The following is a 22,664-nucleotide window of genomic DNA, read 5'->3' as shown; positions in this document are numbered from 1 at the left end:
TGATGTTCATTTTATTTACAATGCTTCAAAGTGACAAAGGTGTTTTTTTGCAGCGCCAGGGAGTAGGGGTTGGTGAGGAGTACTGAAAATTGATGCCAGGGGTTCTTTTTTTTTTTTTTTCTTTTTTTCTTTTTTTTTTTTTTTTTTGAGATATCCAGACAGCTTTTATTGAAAAGAATTACTGCAGCTTTTGACTTCTTCAAAGAGCTGATAACCCTCATCTGCTCTTCACCTTCTTCATCATAATCATCATTATCATCTTCAATAGCTTCTCCAGTGAAGTATAACACTGATCTCGGGATTATACGCTCATGTATAAAAAGTGACCAATTTCAAAGTCTGCAGCCAGAATAGCTTTAGCATCACCATCCAGATTCCACTGTCAGGAACTTCAGGAGGGGCAAAAAAATTAAAGAATCATTGGAAACTGTTTTAGTCACGGCATGAACTGTCCCTCGTCCCTTGTGTTTCTGCTTCTTCTTAATAGTTTTCAAAGTGACATTCTTTCCTTTTTTCCAATCTATCTGGCACCCTGTACAGCCCATAATTTTGGGTCCATCAAAAGAAGAGAGACCAGAATCGTCTGGTTCTGTCCTCATTCTGTATGTCTTTGTCAACACTTCATTTGTGAAATTCATTGGGTTCAAAGTGAAATTCTAAGATAAAACTCATGGGCTGGCCAGCACCTGAGAACTTCACTTTAATATCTTACTTGAAAGATATTCAGAATAGGTTCATCATGTTCCTGAACCATGTCACTGAGCAAGTCAACATTCTTAAAAACAGTCAACCAAAATTCAGGAATTCCTTTAGGGTCTTCTTTTTCTTCATCTTTCTTCTCATCTTCTATCTTGGCCTTTTCTTTCAGCTCCTCCAAAATTTCCTCTTCTTCATCTGGTTTCCATTCACATTCTTCTTCTGTAGGTTCATAAACTGCATTAATGATCTCAAATCGCTTATCAAATAGAGGTTGATAGAGAACAGCATACTTCCTTTCAAGATCATGAACTTCCTCATAGAATTTGGCTTCTCTCTGTACACATTTAACTTGAAGGTTTTTGAGAGCATTCACTCATCTTTTAATTACCCTAGGCAAGCTTTCAATGTATCCTGTTGGTGTTTCTACCAGACCATCAAGTCTTTCTTGAAGAGCTGCAAGAATCTGAGGATTTTGCATCATCTGAACAGTCAGCCGACGCGCTTTGATTTTTGTTTCTTCAACAGTTTCTTCTTCTTCTACTTCTTCAACATCATCCAAATCTTGATCAAGTTCAGACTGTTCTTTGTTGTCAATGTCTGCCACGTTGTAGGAACTTCAAATACTTTTAAAATAAACCTGAAAAGTTGGGCACAGTACTGCACGTCTGTAATCCTAGCAACTCCACAGGCTGAGGCAGGAGGATTCCAAATTCTAGGCCAGCCTCATCAAGGTAGGAAGACCCGGCTGCTAGTATGGGGAGCCAGGCGGTCGGAGCTGCCCAGGCAGTGACTCAGGGAGGCAGCAGAGATGGGAGGAGCAGGAGGTGGTGCCCACAGCAGATGGCACCAAAAAAGCCCAGGGGTTCTTTAACATTGAGCTACGTCACCAGTCTTGTCGTCATTGTTGTTTTGAGACAAGGTCTCACTTGCTAAGGCTGGCCTCAAATTTGCAATCCTGACTCAGCCTCCCGAGTAGCTGGGATTACAGGCCTGTGCTACCACATCCAGCCACTGTGACAAAAGTTGTGGTTCTTGACTTTCAGTAGCCCTCACTTTCATACATTATACATTGACACTTCTAAGCCTCATTATGTATGTAGAATTCAGTCTTTAATAATTGTAATTGTCACCTGACTATACTGCTTGCTGCCACTTTCATACAGGGCAAAAGTCATACAGTAAGAATCGTATCCTGACCTTTCTACTTCATCACCATTTCTTCTTACCAGGGGCTGCTCTCAGATATCAAAGGCCTAAAACTTGCTTATTTTTAAGGGGACAGCTGTCACAGAGATAATTCACCTCAGTCAGCCCAGCATCTCTTTCTAGTCCAAAGTCCTCTCCAGCTTCAACTCGCCTCTCATCCTGCTGCACCAGTGAGAAATATTGGTCTGAAAGTAGACAGCTTGTTGAAATTCCTCACACAGATCACATGTGCTTGTGGTTATAGCCAAATTACGCTTTTAACTTTGGTTTGGGACTGGTGGAAGAAAATCTCTCCTATGCTATCATAGATATCTTGTGAGTTCTGAAGCTCTGAATTTAAACATTAAAGATTACCCCCCAAATCTGCCTGGGCTTCTGAGGATACATGAGGAAATAGGGAAAGAGATACCTGGGTCTGTTGTCTCATTCTTCAGGACTGTTGGTGTGTCCTGTCACCCACATCTGTCAATTGTCTTATTCACCTACAGGGTCACTAAAACCCTAGAAAAGCAGTATTTTTAGGTAGCAAAATTAGTAATTTATCATTTTTAACCTAGTTAGTCAGCTTTCTTTCTCTGACCAAAATACCTGACAAGAACAATTTAGAAGAGGAAAAATTTATTCTGGGATCATGGTTTCAGTGGTTCAGTCCATGGTCAACCAAATCCTTTGCTCTGGGCATGAGGTGAGGCAGAACATAATGATGGAAGGGCATGGCAGAGGAAAGCTCTTAGCTTATGGTAGCTAGGAAGCAGAGAAAGAGATGTAGCCAGGACAAGATATAGTCCACGGCCACACCCCCAGTGAGTTCCTCCAGTCTGACCATACCTGCCTACAGTTACCACCCAGCAGTTCATTCAAGTAAATTCATCTGTCTTGGATTAACTCATTAATGACTTTACAGTTCTCATAATCTGATTATTTCACCTGTGAACCTTCCTACTTTGTCTAACACTTAGGAAGGATACCTCATTTTTAAACCATAACATATTTTTTATAATATGTGTCATATTCCATTTTAATTTTTAAAATTTTTTATCATTGCTCAGGAATAAACTAAAGGTCTTATTCAACTTTTAAATGTGTAAGAACACCCTATATGCAGAGGAAGGGGAAATTATTTCCAATTAAAACAAAAGATAACTCCTCTTCATTGATTCCCCTCCCTGCCTCCCTCCCTCCCTTCCTTCCTTCCTTTCTTTTGACCAGTGCTAGGGATTGAGCCTGGAGTCTTGCACATGCTAGGAAAGCACTCTACCACTAAGTTACATCCCCAACCCCATTAATATTTCTTACCAGAACCAATCTTTACCATGATGCTTACAAAATGGTAATTTTTCCAACCCTGGCACTTGCTCCATATTTATGTTAGTACTCTGGTAAGTAAAAGCCCTTTTGTCTCCCCAGTTTATTTATCTATCTTTCTGCCTTTTAGCACTCTGGCTTTATGGAATCCTGATTTGTTTGTTTCCAGTGGTATATATTTGAACATTTTGGTCTCAGGCTCATTTTAACGTCATCACAGGGCTTTTTTTTTTTTTTTTAATGGGCTATACATTGATATTTATCATTAAAACTCGAAGTGATAATTTTAAAAGTTTATTAATTTACTTAAAACAGCATTAATAAAACCATTATATATTAACATAAAAATATATAGTCTTACCTTAGTATCCCATGGGGAATTGTATCCTATTGCAGATACCAAAGTTTTCAAATGCTGCAAATGATGTAATATTTGCATACGTCCCCCAGATAGCCTCCCATATACTCTAAAGCATCTCCAAATTACTTATTATATCTAATACAGTGTAAATGTTATATAAATAGTTGTCATACCATGTTGTTAAGGGAGTAATGATAAGAAATAACCCATAAATGTTCAATACAGATGCAGGTTTTTAAAAATATTTTGAATCAGCAGCTGTTAAATCTGTGGTCACAAAACTCATGGATTGGGGGTAGGGCTAAGTGTATTGTTTATCAGAAATAACTATTTTCCAAACCAGAAAATTTTAGGGAAAAGATGATCATTGTTTCATGCTTTTATGAATCTGTTCAGTGTCTGGCTTAATAAAAGATGGCTAGATTTTCATATCACTTTCTCATTCAGTATGTTGCTATATTATACATCATGTAACTTTTGTACATTTATGATAGTTATTATAGTTGATCATTTAAATTGTTTCTCACATTTTGCATTTTCTGGTAATAGTTTAATGAATATTTTGTGCACATGTGTTATCAGTAACAGTCATTCTTAAACATACAAAGAGTTCCTACAAATCAGCAAGTAAGAGACCATAGGAGAATGGTCAAAGGACATGAAAATTTCACACAAAAAAAGAAGTACAGAGCCTCTTAAAATGAAATAATGCCAGCCTTGTTCACTAAAAGAAAAAATATCTACAAGTTATCATTTTAACCTATTATTTGGCAAAAATTAAAGGGCAAAAGTAACCAGGCACAGTGACATACACTTATAATCCCTGTGACGTGGGAGGTTTAGGCAGGAGCATCGCAGGTTTGAGGCCAACCTCAGCAACTTAGATCCTGTCTCCAAATAAAATATAAAAATGACTGTGGATGTTGCTCAGTGTTAGAAAGCTTTTGGGTTCAATCCCCAGTTCCTTCTCCCCCCAAAATTAAAAGTTTAGGGGGGAAATGTGTATATATTTTTGAAAATGTATATTTGTGGGAGTTAAATTGGCGAAACTTTTATGGACCACAATTTGGAAATAGTTATCAATATTATAAATGAACATTCCATTTGACCTAGCAATTCTTCTGGGAGTTTAGCTCCTGTATATATTTATACTGATTTGAAAAGACATATATGTAAGGTTATTCATTGGATCATTGTTTATAATGGCAAAATATCAAGAGCAACTTAAATAGTCATCAATAAGGAAAAAGGAAAATATTATGATAAACCCATTCTCTGTACTATCCCATGTTTATTAAAAATTATGACATTGGGGGAAATTTTAAAAGAAGGGAGAAAAGAACAAAAAATAAAAAGAAAAATGATAAAACAGCTCTTCTGTATTTGTGCTAAAAAACTCCCAAGATTAGTAAGGGCAGAGGGGGAAGCAAGATACAAGCAATATAATTGGCATGGTGTTAATTTGTGTATAAAAAATCATATACATATATTTGCCCATCTGTAAGCTATCCCTGGAACTACTTCAGAAACGGATCATTGTGTTGACAGGGAGAAAAATTAAATGGCCAGGAGACAGGAGTGGGAGGGATACTTTCACACTTGTGCTGAGATAGCTTATTCAGAAAATAAATGATTTTTAAGTTCTTAGGGAAGACATCACAAGATTGTCAATAAAATCTATATCCTGAAAATGAAACTTAAAGTATCAAAAAGTCCTAGGATTTTCCTGAGAAGATTCACTCTGATTATTCTTGGGGAAACTTGATCTGAAAATAGAGGATATCTGGGCTTTCTCCCTCTACCAGAGTCTTTAATGAACATTTTTTTCCTCTGTAAAGTTCATCCCTGCTAACTTCAGGGAATTCCTCAAAGAATTTTTTCTCTCTGCAGTGTTCCGTCTTCTTCTTCTAGGTCAGAAACGGGAAAAAAAAAATAGGGGGGTAAAAGGGTAGAAAAGACCAAAAGATATTTTCCCATGGTGGCGTTTTATCTCTCAAAAAGAATTTCCTTGGTGATCAGGATATTAGATGAATCACTGCACTTTACTACTTCTTCCTCAGATCTTGAAGTTCTACCTTAATTTGGAAGACTTAATTTGTGTGACGTGCCTGATGTATGTTTTTTAATCGGCATGAATTTTCTTTTAATATTATTTTAATTTGCTTTATTGCTCATTCTTAGAGAAGCAATCTCTTTGATTTTTGTCTTGACATTTAAAACACACTTAAAAGAAATATTAACACACTTCTACAGGAGCTTCCTTTTTCTTTAGAATTTAAGTTGTGGAATAATGATAAAAATTTCATATTCTATGTGGCAGGAAAAATATATATGCATAACTTTAATCTTATAAATGTGTATGTATTTCTGTTTTTGTAGATTTGTAATCTACAAAGTATTAATGAAAGGATATTTTAAGTAGTGGGGTTATGGATAGATTTTTATATTCTTACAACTTTCTGTGTTTTCCAGATTTTCTTCAGTGATTATTTAGTGAATGTTGAATGACTCAGGATTTCTATGTTAAATGAGTTGAGATATGTTTTCTATATTCTAAAAATATAGTGAAAGGAGTGGTTTTTATTTTTTAGAGATAATTTGTTTTTAATATTCTTACAAATAGTAGTTACTTTTGATAGTAGCTTAGCCCTTATATTTTACTAACTAAATGTGTTAGGTTTATAGATGTAGTATTTATAGATATCTTGAAGTCTGTCAGTATAACTTAGTGGTTAAGTCTCCAGGGCTAGAGTCAAAAGATCTATGTTCACATCTTGACTCTTGTTTCTTAGTAAATGACCTGAAGTTAATGAATTAAGTTCTCTTTAAAAATCTCTTCATTTATAAGATGAAATAATAATAGTAACCTCATGAAGTTGTAAAGTTTAAGAGAAATTATTCATACAAAGTTAAAATTTAGTTGAATGTCATTCACATGGTGAACATGCCATAAATATTAGCTATTTTTAAAATCTGATCACCCCTGGAATTTGTTATGAAATGAAGGGTAAACACATCCAAGCAAGACTTTGATATTCATCAACCATTCTGTGTCCACAGGAATTTCTTACTGTTTATATTGGTTCCTATGCCCTATAAAACATATGTGTTGCTGAGCCTCTCTGATTAGACTACTGTGGTCTGCAGTATGGTTTCCCAAGTACAGTCTACAAGATGATTTCAGGTGATACATGACAAATCTTTACACTTAACTTGTATATCTATTTTGTTATATGTGCATAAAATATATAACTAGTGCATATATTGGTATCTTTCAGAATAAGATAAAAAGAGAGCATTGAAGGATTGCTTAGAGCATTGCTTAGAGCCTCACTAAGTTGCTCCGCCTGGCTTTGAATTTGCAATCCTCCTGGCTCTGCCTCCTTTGTTGCTATGATTACAGTCATACACCACCACACTGGAAAAATTCCTATTTTTAAAAAAATATCTTTATTTTGTTTATTTATTTATCTTTATGTGGTGCTGAGGATTGAACCCGGTGCCTCACATGTGTGAGATAAGCACTCTGCCACTGAGCCACAACCTCAGCCCCAGGACTTTTTTTTTTTTTTAACAGAGAAAAGAACACACAAAATTTGTTACATGCCAAAGGCATGGGAATATAAGACTCTAGCTTTAGAACTTTGTTCTCTAGAGTCTCCTCCCCATATCTGTGTCCAGGGTTTCCATCCTGATCCTGGAAGCTCAGTAGAACTGATGAAATTTGTCTTCCATCTAAACTTTTGTCATCTACCCTGTATCTGGAAATCTTTTTATTTTTTAACTAAATGAGTTATATATTTTTCAAAACAAATGAATAGAAAATCTGACATTTTCTTAGGACAATTAGCTGAATGGTAGCCTGCTTTTAAAAATTTAAGTTTCAAAAATAAATTGTTATTTCTTTAATCTTCAAGTCCATGTACTATTAACCATTATAGTCTTCTTGAATTCAAATTTTATTTTTATTGTTTCAATTAAATCTAATGTTTTTTACTATTAAGTAAAACAACTATGTATTGGGATTTTTAGTGCCCATTGAGTACACCGATGTGAACTTCTTATTTTTTTTTTTAGGATTTATTAGGACTAAAGTCACATTAAATTAAATGTTTTTGTTATTAAGTTGATTTTAAAATATAAATTAGACCCTAAAATTTGACACATGAGCATACACATCAATTTGCTTTATTCATGAGGATAGAAGTGCTTTTGCTATGATAACTACGCTGTCTTTACAAATACTACACAAAAGCATATTAATGTAAGTGCACAGTTTGTACATAATTTCTTACTCAATGAGAAATATAAATTTCATTTATAATTTATAAAAATCAATCATACAAGCAGGATTTATTCCCAAGAATGAAGTAGTTTTAAAACTGTTTTGAGGGGAAAAGAATATATGATTATAAAGACTTCATCTGATAAACTCATAGTTTTATTTTATATTTTTAAAGATGTATACTTTTAAAAGCACAACTTTGATATCAACTATTTTTAAACAAAGATTTATTCAGTGATTATCAAGGGATTAAACAAGTTCATAAATTACTGTTCCTGTCTTTTCATTTACACACAAAAATAGATGACTTTTGATTTTTAAAATTCTTGAGAGGCCTTACATGAAATTTATCGACCTAAAAATAGGAATGAAAAGTTGTTTTTTTGTGTGTCACATATATACAGATACACTGGTAACGTGTTCTTCACTTGTGCTTCTGAGAGATCTAGAACTCTATCCCTTCCTTGTGTGCTGAACTCTCTTGAGGTCCACGTAAGACCTTACAGACCACACACATACATACTTTCAGAATCCTTTGTACTATCATTTTTTTTTTTTTGTTTTAGACCATGTTCTTTCTTTTAGCTGTATTGGTAAAATAACATACTTATATCTGGGTATTTAGCTAAGTACCATATGAAGACATAGACATTTGACTTTCAAATATTTTGAAAACTGATATGGAAGTATACTTTATAGTAATAACCATTGTTATGGTATATTTATGTATGAATATAAACAGCATTTTAGTGAAAATACATTCATATATATATTATGCCTCTGCTCTGACAGAGAAATGCAGCTGTCATTGTTAATATTTTCTTTTTACTCTAAGCCTTGTCCCTATAACTTAGGGACATTTACTACAAATCCCCTGCCCTTCTGTAGGTTTATTGCATCAGATAAGGAAAATATAACTCCTCTTTATAAACCTTAAGGAACTTGCATGTTAGGATTCAATCAGACTGGTTAAATGAGTTTATAATGAAATGCAGAGCTTTCCTGGCCACATACTTCAGGGTTATTGGCCATTAAATGACTTGTCTATGAAATCCCAGTCTTTTACTTATTCTTCCAAAAACAGGAAGTAACAACCAGCCATTTGGTCTTCTCAGGCTGTCCTTTATCCTACACATTCACTCCCAGGAGCCCTTGTCCACAAATGAAGGAATCTTAGTTAGTAAAACTGCAGGAAGTTTATAAGAGAGATTTGCAGGCAACCATGTCAGTTTCTTTAATTATGTTGCCCAGTCTCTTTAGTATGGTATAAGATTGGCTGAGGAGGGTTAAAGAAAGGAGTGTCCTATAATGCTCAGACTTCTATCCAAGACTGGTCTAATCACTGTTAAGTCATACTGTTCCCTTTATCATTACTCACTGGTGTCTTCTCTGTCTCAGTTCACATTCCCTGTAGTACAGAACCATGCTTGTTAACTGTTGGAAATAGAAAGCCTACCTAGTTTCACCAGCTCAAAGATTCAATGATAGGCAAACATTTTAAAGCCACCATTTTGACAAAGCAGCTTTGAAGGATATAATCAAGACTTTAAAATAGAAGAAAATGATGAATAGTTTTATGCCTTCTATATGAACTTAAAATACATTCTAATCAACTATATATTTTTTAATTTAATTTATTTGTTTTAATTAGTTATCCATGATAGTATAATGCATTTATGCACTTTAATATATCATTTATAGATGGGATTTAATTTCTCATTTTCTGAGTGTATGTGCTATAGAATCACATTTATCTTGCAGTCACATATATGCATAAAGTAATAATGTCTGTTTCATTCTATTATCCTTTCTATCCCTACATCCCCTCCCCTTCCCTCTACCTAATCTAAGGTAACTCTATACTTCTCTAGTTCCCCACCCCTAATTGTGAATTAGCATCCACATATTAGAGAAAAAATTCGACCTTTGGTTTTTGGGGGATTGGCTTATTTCACTTAGCATGATATTCTCTAACTCCAACCATTTACTGGCAAATGTCATAATTTTATTCTTATTTAAAGCTGAGTAATATTCTATTGACTATATATACCACATTTTCTTTATTCATTCATCTATTGAAGGACACCTAGGTTGGTTCTCTAGTTTAGCTGTTGTGAATTGAACATTGGTGTGACTGCACTACTGTAGTATGCTGATTTTAAGTCCTTTGGGTATGAACTGAGGAGTGGGATAGCTAAGTCAAATGATAGTTCCATTCCAAGTTTTCTGAGGCATCTCCATATTGCTTTCCATAGTGGTAATACCAATTTGCAGTCTCACCAGTAATGTATGAGTGTACCTTTTTTCTCACATCCTTGCCAACATTTATTGTTGCCTATATTCTTGATGATTGCCATTCTGACTGGAGTGACATGAAATCTTAGTGAAGTTTTGATTTGCATTTCTCTAATTACTAAAGATGTTGAACACTTTTTCATATATTTGTTGGTCAATTGAATTTCTTCTTCTATGAAGTGTCTGTTTAGTTCTTTAGCCCATTTATTGACATAGTTATTTGGGGTTTTTTTGGTGTTAAGTTTTTTGATACTCATTTTTGAGAAATATAAGTAATAGGCATTTCTCATCCCATCCTTCTTTCCTCTGTACCTTTTTCTTTACTGTTCTCTCTGCTTTCCTGTTTTTACATTTCTGCCATTTCATTCTGCATGTTCATCTCACACCTGAAGCACCATATCTGAGGCTCACCACTTTTTGTCCCTCTTTCATTATATTCCCTTGAGAGGTAGTAACTCAGGCCATAGAACCCATCCTGTGGCTTGGATCTATTACGTTTTTCAATATACTGTGGGGCAAGGGTAGTACCAATTTCTCATGGTCTATAATGGGTAGTCACAGGAACGTGTGGCACCTCTGGTGTATATACTTGTGAGTTTAAAGGCATAAAACACTTACTAAAATTCTTTTATGAGTTATTAGTGTCTTGCAGGATTGATTGTTCTTTTTCCTTATATAAAATCTATATTTATGCTACCAAAATTCATTTTGCATACTATGGAAGACTGTTTTAAAATTCTACAGTTCAGAAATTGTCTTTTCTAATATATAATTCTGAATAGAATCTATTCTTTTTCCTTCTAATTTAATTCTTTTAAAATATCAAGGTTGTGAAGTATCAAAAGAGAAGACATTACTTGTAATAACTACTATGTTATGTTCATTTAAAAATGTATTTATCACTTTTGTCTTACAGGACAAACTATTCGAGAAAAAAGGATTGTAGAAGCAGCAAATAAAAAAGAAACAGACTATGAAGTGGGGGATATCCCAACAGAATGGGAAGGTAAGATTCTGCTTTTAGTAGAATTATCTGAGAGGCAAATTGTTTAACAAAAATTTTTAATTTTAATTTTAACAGAAGTTAATAAGAGCATATATAATTACATACTTCTCTTTTTTGAAAAACCTTTTATATCCTGAATCCATCAAACTTTTTTTAAACATTGCATTTCTTTAAAATTTATGAAGTTGACAAACTTTGGAAAGGGAATGTATGTATAACAAAAAGAACTATGAAGCATTAGCAGAGTTGGGACTAAAGTGAGGCAAGCAAAACTCCACATATGCAAAGTTAAAGAGATACCAACCCTGCACTTGGACAACCCCAGGATTTGAAGCCAATTTCTGGCATGCACTAGTTACATGAACTTGAGAAACATACTTTTCAGTCTTAGTTTTCTCTTTTATAAGTTGTTGAGAATACTTGCTGTAGATACCATTTGGAATATTTATTCAAGGCACAGTGACCCTGTTAACTGATCTCCTGTTTAGACAAGGATGGATGGTTGATCCCTATCTTATACTCTGAAATTAAGTAAAAGATCAAAGGGGTATAAAGCAGCAGGAGCTAATCTGTCCTTGTGGCTTGGGAAGTAATATATGAACATGGGAGCTTGAGAGTAGCCATTTTCAATCCACCATTAAAGTTTTATTGCAGAAAAAGCTGATCAACAGAGAAGAAAACTGAAACTACTTTGCAAAGAAAATACATAAGAAAGCAAGAATATTTCCTAGGTTCCCAACAGCTCTCCAGTTCCCAGTTATATTTCTTTCTTAATGAAGTTTCGATGCAAATCAGTATTCTAACCAGGACCTTATGTCCTTAATATACATTTACCTTTTTTCCTTTCCAGTTCCTTACATAGTGCCTGACACATGGGAAGGCACATAGTAAGTGCTCAGTAAGCAACCTTATTAAATACCTAAGGTCTAGACTATGTTAGGCTTTGTTATTTGCCACTAAAAGAACCTTACCTGAAAATATATAATCTTGAAAAGAATGTAGACCACACAGTGATAATGGTAAGAAACCACGAGCAGAATATTCAAGAAATATGGGATAGCATAAAAAGACCAAATTTAAGAGTTATTGGGATAGAGGAAGGCCTAGAGGTCCAAACCAAAGTAATGAACAATCTATTCAATGAAATAATATAAGAAAACGTTCCAAACATGAAGAATGAATTAGAAATCCAAATTCAAGAAGCCTATAGGACACTGAATGTACAAAATCACAATAGATCCACACCAAGGCACATTATAATAAAAATGCCTTCTTGGGCTGGGGATGTGGCTCAAGCGGTAGCGCGCTTGCCTGGCATGCGTGCGGCCCGGGTTCGATCCTCAGCACCACATACCAACAAAGATGTTGTGTCCGCCGAGAACTAAAAAATAAATATTAAAAAAAAATTCTAATTCTCTCTCTCTCTCTCTCTCTCTCTCTCTCTCTCTCTCTCTCTTTAAAAAAAAAAAAAAAAAAAAAAAAAAAAAAAAAAATAAAAATGCCTTCTTCTTTATGCTTTTATATATTTTGTGAAATTGCTATTAAAAGGGTACATTTGTCTTTAATCAGAAAAATGTTTAAAAAGAAAATTAGGGCTGGGGATGTGGCTCAAGCGGTAGCGCGCTTGCCTGGCATGCGTGCAGCCCGGGTTCAATCCTCAACACCACATACAAACAAAGATGTTCTGTCTTCCAAAAAACTAAAAAATGAATATTAAAAAATTCTCTCTCTAAATAAATAAATAAATAAATAAATAAATAAAGTAGAGTTCAAGCGAAAGTTAATCAAAAGAGATAAAGATGGACATTATATACTGCTCAAGGTATCCATACACCAACAAGACATAACATCCATAAATATATAAGCCCCAAACAGGGGAGCAGCTTTGCTCATCAAACAAAGTCTTCTCAAGTTCAAGAGTGAAATTGACCACAACACAGTACCCATGGATGACTTTAACATACCTCTCTCACCACTGGATAGATCTTCCAAACAAAAATTGAATAAAGAAACAATAGAGCTCAATAATACAATTAATAACTTTGACTTAACTGACTTATATACAACATTTCAACCTTTATCAAGTGGGTCCACTTTCTTCTCAGCAGCACATGGATCCTTCTCTAAAATAGACCATATACTATGCCACAAAGTAACTCTTTTTTTTTTTTTTAAAGAGAGAGAGAGAGAATATTTTAATATTTATTTTTTAGTTTTCGGTGGACACAACATCTTTATTTTATTTTTTTATGTGGTGCTTAGGATCGAACCCAGTGCCCCATGCATTCCAGGCAAGTGCGTTACCGCTTGAGCCACATCCGCAGCCCACAAAGCAACTCTTAATACAAAAAAGTAGAGATACTACTATGCATTTTATCAGATCATAATGGAATAAAATTGTAAATCAATGACAAAATAAAAAATAAAAATTACTCCAACACTTGAAGACCAAACAATATGATACCGAATGAACAATGGGTTGCAGAAGACATCAAGGAGGAGACTTAAAAATTCTTAGAGGTAAATGAGAACATAGACACAACATATCGAAATTGCTGGGACACTGTGAAAGCAGTACTCAGAGGAAATTTTATTTCATGGACTTCATTCCTTCAAAGAAGAAAAAATCAACAAATAAATGACCTAACATTTCATCTCAAAGCCCTAGAAAAAGAAGAACAAATCAACACCAAAAGCAGTAGAAGACAGGAAGTAATTAAAATTAGACCTGAAATGAAAACAATTGAAAAAATTGACAAAGCTAATGTTGGTTCTTTGAAAAAATAGATAAAATTGACAGACCCCTAGCTACACTAACAAATAGAAGGAGAGAGAAAACTCTCCAGCATACATGATGAAAAAGGTAATATCACAACAGACACTATAGAAATACAGAGGATAATTAGAAATTATTTTGAAAACTTATACTCCAATAAAATATAAGATATTGAAGGCATCAACAAATTTCTTAAGTCATACGATTTGCCCAGATTGAATCAGGATGATATACACAATTTAAACAGACCAATATCAATTGATGAAATAGAAGATGCCATCAGAAGCCTACCAACCAAGAGAAGCCAAGGACCGGATGTATACACAGCTGAGCTCTACAAGACCTTTAAAGAAGAACTAATACCAATACTCTTCAATTTATTTCAGGAAATAGAAAAAGAGGGAGCACTTCCAAACTCATTCTATGAGGCTAATATCACCCTGATTCTAAAACCAGAAAAAGACACATCAAAAAAAGAAAACTTTAGACCAATATCTCTAATGAATATAGATGCAAAAATTCTCAATAAAATTCTGGCAAATTGAATACAAAGACATCAAAAAGTTAGTGCACCACAATCAAGTGAGATTCATCCCAGGGATGCAAGGTTAGTTCAACATTTGGAAATCAAAAAATATAATTCATCATATCAATAGACTCAAAGATAAGAATCATATGATCATCTCAATAAATGCAGAAAAAGCATTTGACAAAATACAGAACCCCTCCATGTTCAAAACGCTAGAGAAACTAGGGGTAACAGGAAAATACCTCAACATTGTAAAGGCTATCTACTGTAAGCCCCAGGCCACCATCATTCTAAATGGGGAAAAATTGAAGGTATTCCCTCTAAAAACTAGAATAAGACAGGGATGCCCTCTTTCACCACTTCTATTTAACATAGTTCTTGAAACACTGGACAGAGCAATTAGATGAAAGAAATTAAAGAGATATACATAGGTAAAGAAGAACTCAAATTGGCACTATTTGCTGATGATATGATTCTATACCAAGAAGATCAAAAAGCTCCACCAGAAAACTTATACAACTAGTAAATGAATTCAGCAACATACCAGGATATAAAATTAACACCCATAAATCAAAGGCATTTCTGTGTATCAGCAACAAATCCTCTGAAAGGGAAATGAGGAAAACTACCACATTTACAATAGCCTCAGGAAAAAAAAAACTTGGGAATCAACTTAATAAAAGAGATGAAAGATCTATACAATGAAAACTACAGAACCCTACAGAGAGAAATCAAAGTAGACCTTAGAAGATGGAAAGATCTACCTTGCTCTTGGATAGGCAGAATTAATATTATCAAAATGACCATACTACCAAAAGCACTGTATAGATTTAATGTAATTCCGATCAAAATCCCAACGGCATTCCTCACAGAAATAGAAAAAGCGATCATGAAATTCATCTCGAAAAATAAGAGACCCAGAATAGCTAAAGCAATCCTTAGCAGGAAGAGTGAAGCAGGTGGCATTACTATATCAGACCTTAAACTATACTCCAGAGCAATAGTAACAAAAACAGCATGGTATTGGCACCAAAACAAACTGGTAGACCAATGTTACAGAATAGAGGACACAGAGAGACTAAACCCACAAAATTACAATTATTTTATATTAGATAAAGGTGCCAAAAACCTGCATTGGAGAAAAGGTAGCTTCTTCAACAGTTGATGATGGGAAAACTGGAAATACATCTGCAACAAACTGAAATTAAACCCCTATCTCTCACCAGCACAAAAATCAACTCAAAGTGGATTAAGGACCTAGGAATTTAACCAGAGACTCTGCGTCTAATAAAAGAAAAAGTAGTCCCTAACCTTTATCATGTGGGATCAGGCCCCAATTCCTTAATAAGATTCCTACAGCGCAAGAATTAAAACCAAGAATCAATAAATGGGATGGACTCAAACTAAAAAGTTTCTTCTCAGCAAAGGAAACAATCTGTGAGGTAAAAAGAAAGCCTGCATCTTGGGAGCAGATTTTTACCCCTCACACATCAGATAGAGCACTAATTTCTAACATAAAGAACTCAAAAAGCTAAACACCAAAAAAAAAAAAAAATAACCTATCAATAAATGGGCCAAGGACCTGAACAGACACTTCTCAGAAGAGGATATACAGTCAATCAACAAATATGTGAAAAAATGTTCAACATCTCTAGCAATTAGAGAAATGCAAATTAAAACTACTTTAAGATTTTATCTCACTCCAGTCAGAATGGCAGCTATTATGAATACAAACAATAAGTGTTGGTGAGGATGTGGGGGAAAAGATACACTTATACATTGCTGGTGGGACTGCAAATTGGTGCAGCCAATCTGGAAAGCAGTGTGTATATTCCTTGGAAAATTGGGAATGGAACCACCATTTGACCTAGCTATCCCTCTCCTCAGTTTATAGCCAAAGGACTTAAAATCAGCCTATTACAGTAGTGCAGCCACATGAATGTTTATAGCAGCACGATTCACAATAGCTAAACTGTGGAACCAACCTAGATACCCTTTGGTAGATGAATGGATTTAAAAAATGTGGCATATATATACAATGGAATATTACTCAGCAATAAAAGAGAATAAAATCATGGCATTTTCAGGTAAATGGATGGAGTTGGAGGAGATAATGCTAAGTGAAGTTAGCCAGTACCCCCCCCCCCAAAAAAAACAAATGCCAAATGTTTTCTATGATATAAGGAGGCTGATTCATAGTGAGGTAGGGAGGGAGAGCATGGGAGGAATAGATGAACTCTAGATAGGGCAGAGGGGTGGGAGAGGAAGGGATGGGGCAAGGGTTTATTAATGATGGTGGAATGTAATGGTCATCATTATCCAAAGTACATGTATAAAGACATGTACTTTATATACAACCAGAGATATGAAAAATTGTGCTTTATATATGTAATAAGAATTGTAATGCATTCCTTTGTCATTTATTTTTTAAAAAATCAAAAAAGAAAAGCAAAAAAAAGAACCTTAACTGAAGTACCAGTGTCTAACTTATTTATCACTTAACACTTATTGAATGTATAGCTATTTGCCTGGTATTGTGTCATTGCTTTTAAGTCCTTATCATGTTTAATTATCACAATAATTCTGTAAGGTAGACACTATTATAATTATACTCATTTAATGGATAGATCATCTAAGTCCTGGAAAGGTTAGATAAATTGCTTTGGTTATATAGCTACATACATATCTGTTGCCTCTTGTTGGTCATAGCATGATAACTTACATGTAGTAGCTATAGGCATTATGTTATGTTTATGCTGGCATGTGAATATAAATATTATGTCAGTGAAAATATCTTTCTCTTATTAGCAATGAAAATACGTGGAACTATGAGAAAAGAACAAAAATGTGTATAGATAACAGAGATTTTTTTCTAGGAAATACAAATTGCCAATTTCAAGAAGGAATAATTGCGCATTCTTATTTTAATAAACTTTCCAGTGATATAAGCTACATTTACGATTCTCAAATAATGCTTACGCCTTCTTATATTGAGTCTATTCTGTCATTTTTCCAATGATAGCATAGAATTAAAATGTTCATAAAAATAAATTAAGTTATAAATAAACAAATAGGTAATGATTCATATTTTTCAGCCTTTGAGACTTTCAGAGAATTAGAATGAAGTTTTAATGTTTTTTATAAGTGTTTTGTTATAGTAGTTCAGCATGACTATCTCATCGGGCATATTCTTAAAACTAATACATCAACCAAACACTGAAATGAAAGTTATTTCTACAGTGGTACACATTAATTAAATATAAAAAATAAGAAGAACTTTGCACCATGAAAAAATTAAACTAAAATATAGACAAATAATACTGTATAGAGAGAAGCAAAGAGAACAAACTTTTAAAATAAATGGTGTTGACACCAAATAAATCCAAAGTTTTTTTCAGGTTCAGATGAATAAAAACTAGCATTTATCAATTATTAGTAGCAGAATACAGGTACACACAAGTTGCATATTATTGATCAATTTGGGTGAAACAATATGCCTATTGAAGACCTCCGAATTTCTGGGTGGGAGAAAGACTAACCAGATAACCAAATAAACCATGTTATATGCTAGTGGACATATAAAAATAAAAGAAAGAAACCACACAGGAGTATTTGGGAAGGTTTTACAGTTTTAAGTAGTGTTTAGAAAAGGCCTTGCTGAGAAGATGAGTTTTTAATAAAGACAGAAGAAGGAGCTGGCTGTGCTAATAACAACTAGAGGAGGACTCCTGGCACAAGTGCAAAAGCCCTGAGGCAAAAAACATGCTCAGATGTTAAGGAATAGCAAGGAAGTCAATATGACTGGGATAGAGCCAGAGAGAAGGTAATAGGAGATAAGTTTAGAGAGTTAGCAGAATGCCCAATTTTGTGGGGCCACGGAGGCTATCCTAAGCACTCTGGACTTTACTCTGAATGAGATTGTAAGCCTCTGGAGAGAGTTTTGAAAAGAGTATTCATATGCTGAGTTATATTTAATAGTATTACGTTGGCTGCTACATTGCAAAGAAACCCAAGAGACATAGTCAAAACATGCAGCCAGGAGGTTTTAGTAGTACTTTAGGGCAAAGGATAGTTGTGACTTGGACCAGAATGATGTAGGAATGGAAAACAGTAGTTGAATTCTGGATGTATTATAAAAGTAGATCCAATGGGATTTGCTGACATATTAGATGGAGTGTAAGAGGAAAGCAATCAGTAATGGCCTATAATTTTTTGGCCTCACTTGGAAAAAAGTGAAGTCGCCATTAACTGATAGACAAGCCTACAGGAGGAGCAAATTAGGGGAGTAAACAAAACAAATTTAGGTCATGGTAAGTGTGAGGTATCTATTTAACATACAAGTAACGATATTAAATTGTTTGTGAGCCAAGTGTTTAGTGGAAATATTTGGTTGGCAATAAAATTTGCGAGTAGCAAAATAAATGGTATATAAAGCAAGTGAATGCTATATAAAGCTGTGAGCCTGGGTGAAATCACAAAGGGAATGAGTGTCCATAGAAAACAGGGTATTCAAAGACTGAACCTTGTGCTCCTCCAAGGTTTAGAGACAATGGAGACAAAAATGCAACAGCCAGAAAAGTAGGAGGAAAAAATGAGTCACATCTAAAAGCCAATTATCAAGGAGAAAAAAGTGATGAGTAGTGTCAGATGACGACTGAAAATCAACCATTTGCTTTAATGAACAGAGAGGTCTTTAGTCCTGAGAAAAATAGTTCTGTAGAGTGACAGGAGCAAAAGCCTGATAGAAATAAAGAATAGGAAGAGAGAATTTGAAGAGAATGAGTGCAGTCTGTGTTTATGAAAAGTTCATCTGTAAAGAAAAGCAGACTCATGAGGCAGTACCTGGGCAGGAAACTGGAGTCAAGAGAAGAATTTTATTTTGTTTTGCTTTAAAGCCAAAAAAGCTAACAGAGTTTTGTAACAGTAATGGGGAAGATCCAATACAAATAGAAGCATTTATAATGCCGAAAGAGAAGTCCTGAAGAAGGCAGGGTAGGACAAGCTCTAGTATTTGCACTTTGACAATAGTATGGAAAATTCATCAGTAGTATATGGAAAAGTAGAGTTTATGGGCATGGATCCAGTAGATGTTGTGGTGAGAACTTACATGAATTCCCTTCTGATTCCTCCTAATTAAGCAGGGTGGTTTAAAATTTTTTTCTAGATACGAACAACAGCTAAAGACAAATTTGAACTCAAATTATCTGGTCTACAAAGTTTTCACTTCCTGACCCCCACCCCCAGCAGTGCTGGGAGTTGAACTTGGGGGTCTCCTTCATGTTAGGCAAGTGCTGTACTAAGAGCTACACCTCCAGGCTTTTTTTTTTTCCTACTTTATATGATGCTGCCTACCTCCTTAATAACTTGATTAATGCCTACTTATTCATCACATTTTGGAATAGACATTAATTCTCTTTGAAAGTCTTTCTGACCCCAGCCTCAGCCCCCGAATGGTGCTGAATAGGATATTCCTGTTTTGTTTTCATTTACTTTGTGTCTCCCCCGGTAATAACACTTATACACTTGTAGAGGATTCTGTTTAGTTTTCTACCTCCTCCCCTTGGACTTGAAGTTGTTTTTGTTTTTAGATATATGTGATAGTAGAGTGTATTTTGACATATTATACATAACGTGGAGTGTAACTTCACATTCTTGAGGTTCTACATGATGTGGAGTTAATACTGGTCATGTATTCATATATGAACATAGGAAAGTTATGTCCATTTCAGTCCACTGTCTTTCTTTCCTATTCCCATCCTCCCTCCCTTCCCTTAATTCCCTTTTGTGGACTTGAAGATTCTTTAGGATAGTCTTTACCTTGTTCATCATTGTATTCCTAGGGCATAGGTCAGTACTTTACATAAAATAAGTATAAGCTTAATCAATATTTGCTGAGTGAATACATTTGAAATTGAAAGTATAAAAGGACGAGATACTGTGGGGACTTTGCTCATTTGCCAAAGATAAATCAATCTAAAGAAAGTTATGGTATAGCAAACAAGCAATTGTTTCCAAAAATGTAGAACATTTTTGGGATACCTGTGGGAGATAGTATAGTACTAGCTACTGGATGGTTTCACAGAGTTTCAGCAAACCTTTTAAATTTAACCCATACCATGATGTATAGTTCTTACATAGAATGTCTCAAAAATCTATTTCTCTGTAACTCAAATAATATTTTATCTTCCATTTTTGTTCCTTTTTATTGTTTTGGGTAAGTTTTTTTTTTTTAAAGAGAGAGTGAGAGAGCGGGGAGAGAGAGAGAGAGAATTTTTAATATTTAATTTTTAGTTCTCGGCGGACACAACATCTTTGTTGGTATGTGGCGCTGAGGATCGAACCTGGGCCGCACGCATGCCAGGCGAGCGCGCCACCACTTGAGCCACATCCCCAGCCCTGTTTTTGGTAAGTTTAAGCTTCTTTGGTATTAACAGGAATACACATTATTGAGAGAACCTGAAAATATATAAAAAGTTGACTATAATTGAAAGAAACGGAATAGCCAGGCTGTTGTGGCTCAGTGGTAGAGCACTAACCTGTCATGTGTGAGGTACTGGGTTCAATCCTTAGCACTGAATAAAAATAAATAAATAAATAAAGGTATTATGTCCATCTACAACTAAAAAAAAAGATTTGAAAAAGAAGAAGTAGAAGAAAGCAACGGAACAGCCCTAAACCATTATTGATTGATTGATTGATTGGTGGAAAGTTAGGTTATTTATCACATGTACTAATTAAAATGTTAGAATAAAAACTTGGAATAAAGCTATATAAAAATTATTTTCCAGAGATATTAGAACATATCTGTTAAACACTGCTAATTAATAATGAATATCATGTTTTATCATGTACATCTTTATTGCTTTAATATTAATAATTTTTTAACATGTCTTTCTTAGGTCATAGGAACTACCCACCAATAACTTTTTTTTTTGAGTACCTGGGATTGAACTCAGGGGCCCTCAACCACTGAACCATATCCCCAGCCCTATATTGTATTTTATTTGGAGCTAGGGTCTCACTGAATTGCTTAGTGCCTCGCTTTTGCTGAGTCTGGCTTTGAACTTGTGATCCTCCTGCCTCAGCCTCCACAGCTTCTGGAATTACAGGTGTGTACCACTTCACCTGACAAGAATTTTTAAAATTTCATAAAACAGTGGTCAGGGAATGATGCTATCACTGTACCAGCATCAGAAAACCTAGGTTACATTCAAATCTTGCAGAGGCTATTTACTATCTTAGTCATTTGGACAAATTGATTTTCTTCCCTGTTTTTCACTTATTAGCTTTAAAAGACAAATTCAGAATCCTTTAAAAGTCCATCTATCTCGATGTTCTGTGAGTACATAATTCTAGGAGTATTTCTATTCAACTCATGTCCCAACCCAGAGTCTCTGAGCCTATTGCTCAACCAAATTGATTGTCTGGGAATGACTGAGAACTATTGGTGATTTTTATCCAATGACAGCTATACATATTAATTATTTATAACTGCGTTATAAAATTACTCCAAAAGTTAGAGACTTAACAGACATTTACTATCTCATATTTTTAATGCATCAGGAAGCCAAGTGTAGCTTAGATATGTATCCTCTAGCATGAGGTCTCCCACATAGCTGAGGCAAGGTGCTTGTCTGGGCTCCATTCATATTCCACTCAGGGATGATAAACTTTCAAACTCATTTATGTGACTGTTGTAGTCCATCAGAGATCCAGCTTGGCTTGGGTCCTCTCTGGCTATTTGCACAAGGGCCTCAGTTCCTTGATATTAGTAACTTTGTAAATTTTGATATGAAGTACTAGTAGCCCTCCAACTTCATTATGGTTTTTTGAAGTTGTTTTGACTACCTTGGTCCTTTGCATTTCCATATACATTTTAAAATCAGCTTGCTACTTTATACAAAAATGCCTCATGGAATTTTGATTGAATTTTGTTAAATGTATGGATCATTTTTGCAGAGAATTACCATTTTAGTAAGAATCTTACTAAAATGTACATGGCTTATCTCTTAATTTCTTTAGGCCTTCTTTAATTTTTCTTGACAAAATTCGTGTTTTTATTGTACGGATTCTATATATCTTTTGTCAGATATACCTGTAATATTTAAGTACTTTTAAATTTTTTTTTCTTTTTTCTTTTTAATAATGCATAACATTAGAGTGTATTTTGACATATTATACATAACGTGGAGTTTAACTTCA

The 22,664-nt window shown here is 34.5% G+C and overlaps 1 protein-coding gene and 1 pseudogene across 3 annotated transcripts in view; one reads left to right on the top strand and one right to left on the bottom strand.

Moving 5' to 3' along the window:
- NDUFAF2 (NADH:ubiquinone oxidoreductase complex assembly factor 2) overlaps positions 1-22,664 on the top strand; it is a 218,530-nt gene that overhangs the window by 65,496 nt on the left and 130,370 nt on the right. For both annotated transcript variants that reach the window (XM_081291122.1, XM_081291121.1), the window contains exon 2: positions 11,068-11,157. In XM_081291122.1, the coding sequence (XP_081147248.1) occupies positions 11,068-11,157 (90 nt within the window). The remainder of the gene's footprint in view (positions 1-11,067; positions 11,158-22,664) is intronic.
- LOC308652537 (nucleosome assembly protein 1-like 1) lies at positions 166-1,315 on the bottom strand (annotated as a pseudogene). The gene has a single exon. The product of its transcript is annotated as a nucleosome assembly protein 1-like 1 (transcript).

The sequence above is a fragment of the Spermophilus citellus genome, assembly GCF_964194105.1.
Source record: "Spermophilus citellus genome assembly, chromosome: 1".
NCBI classification, from domain to species: Eukaryota; Metazoa; Chordata; class Mammalia; order Rodentia; family Sciuridae; genus Spermophilus; species Spermophilus citellus.
Note: the sequence above shows the minus strand (reverse complement) of the source record. Positions and strands in the feature narration are given on the sequence as shown.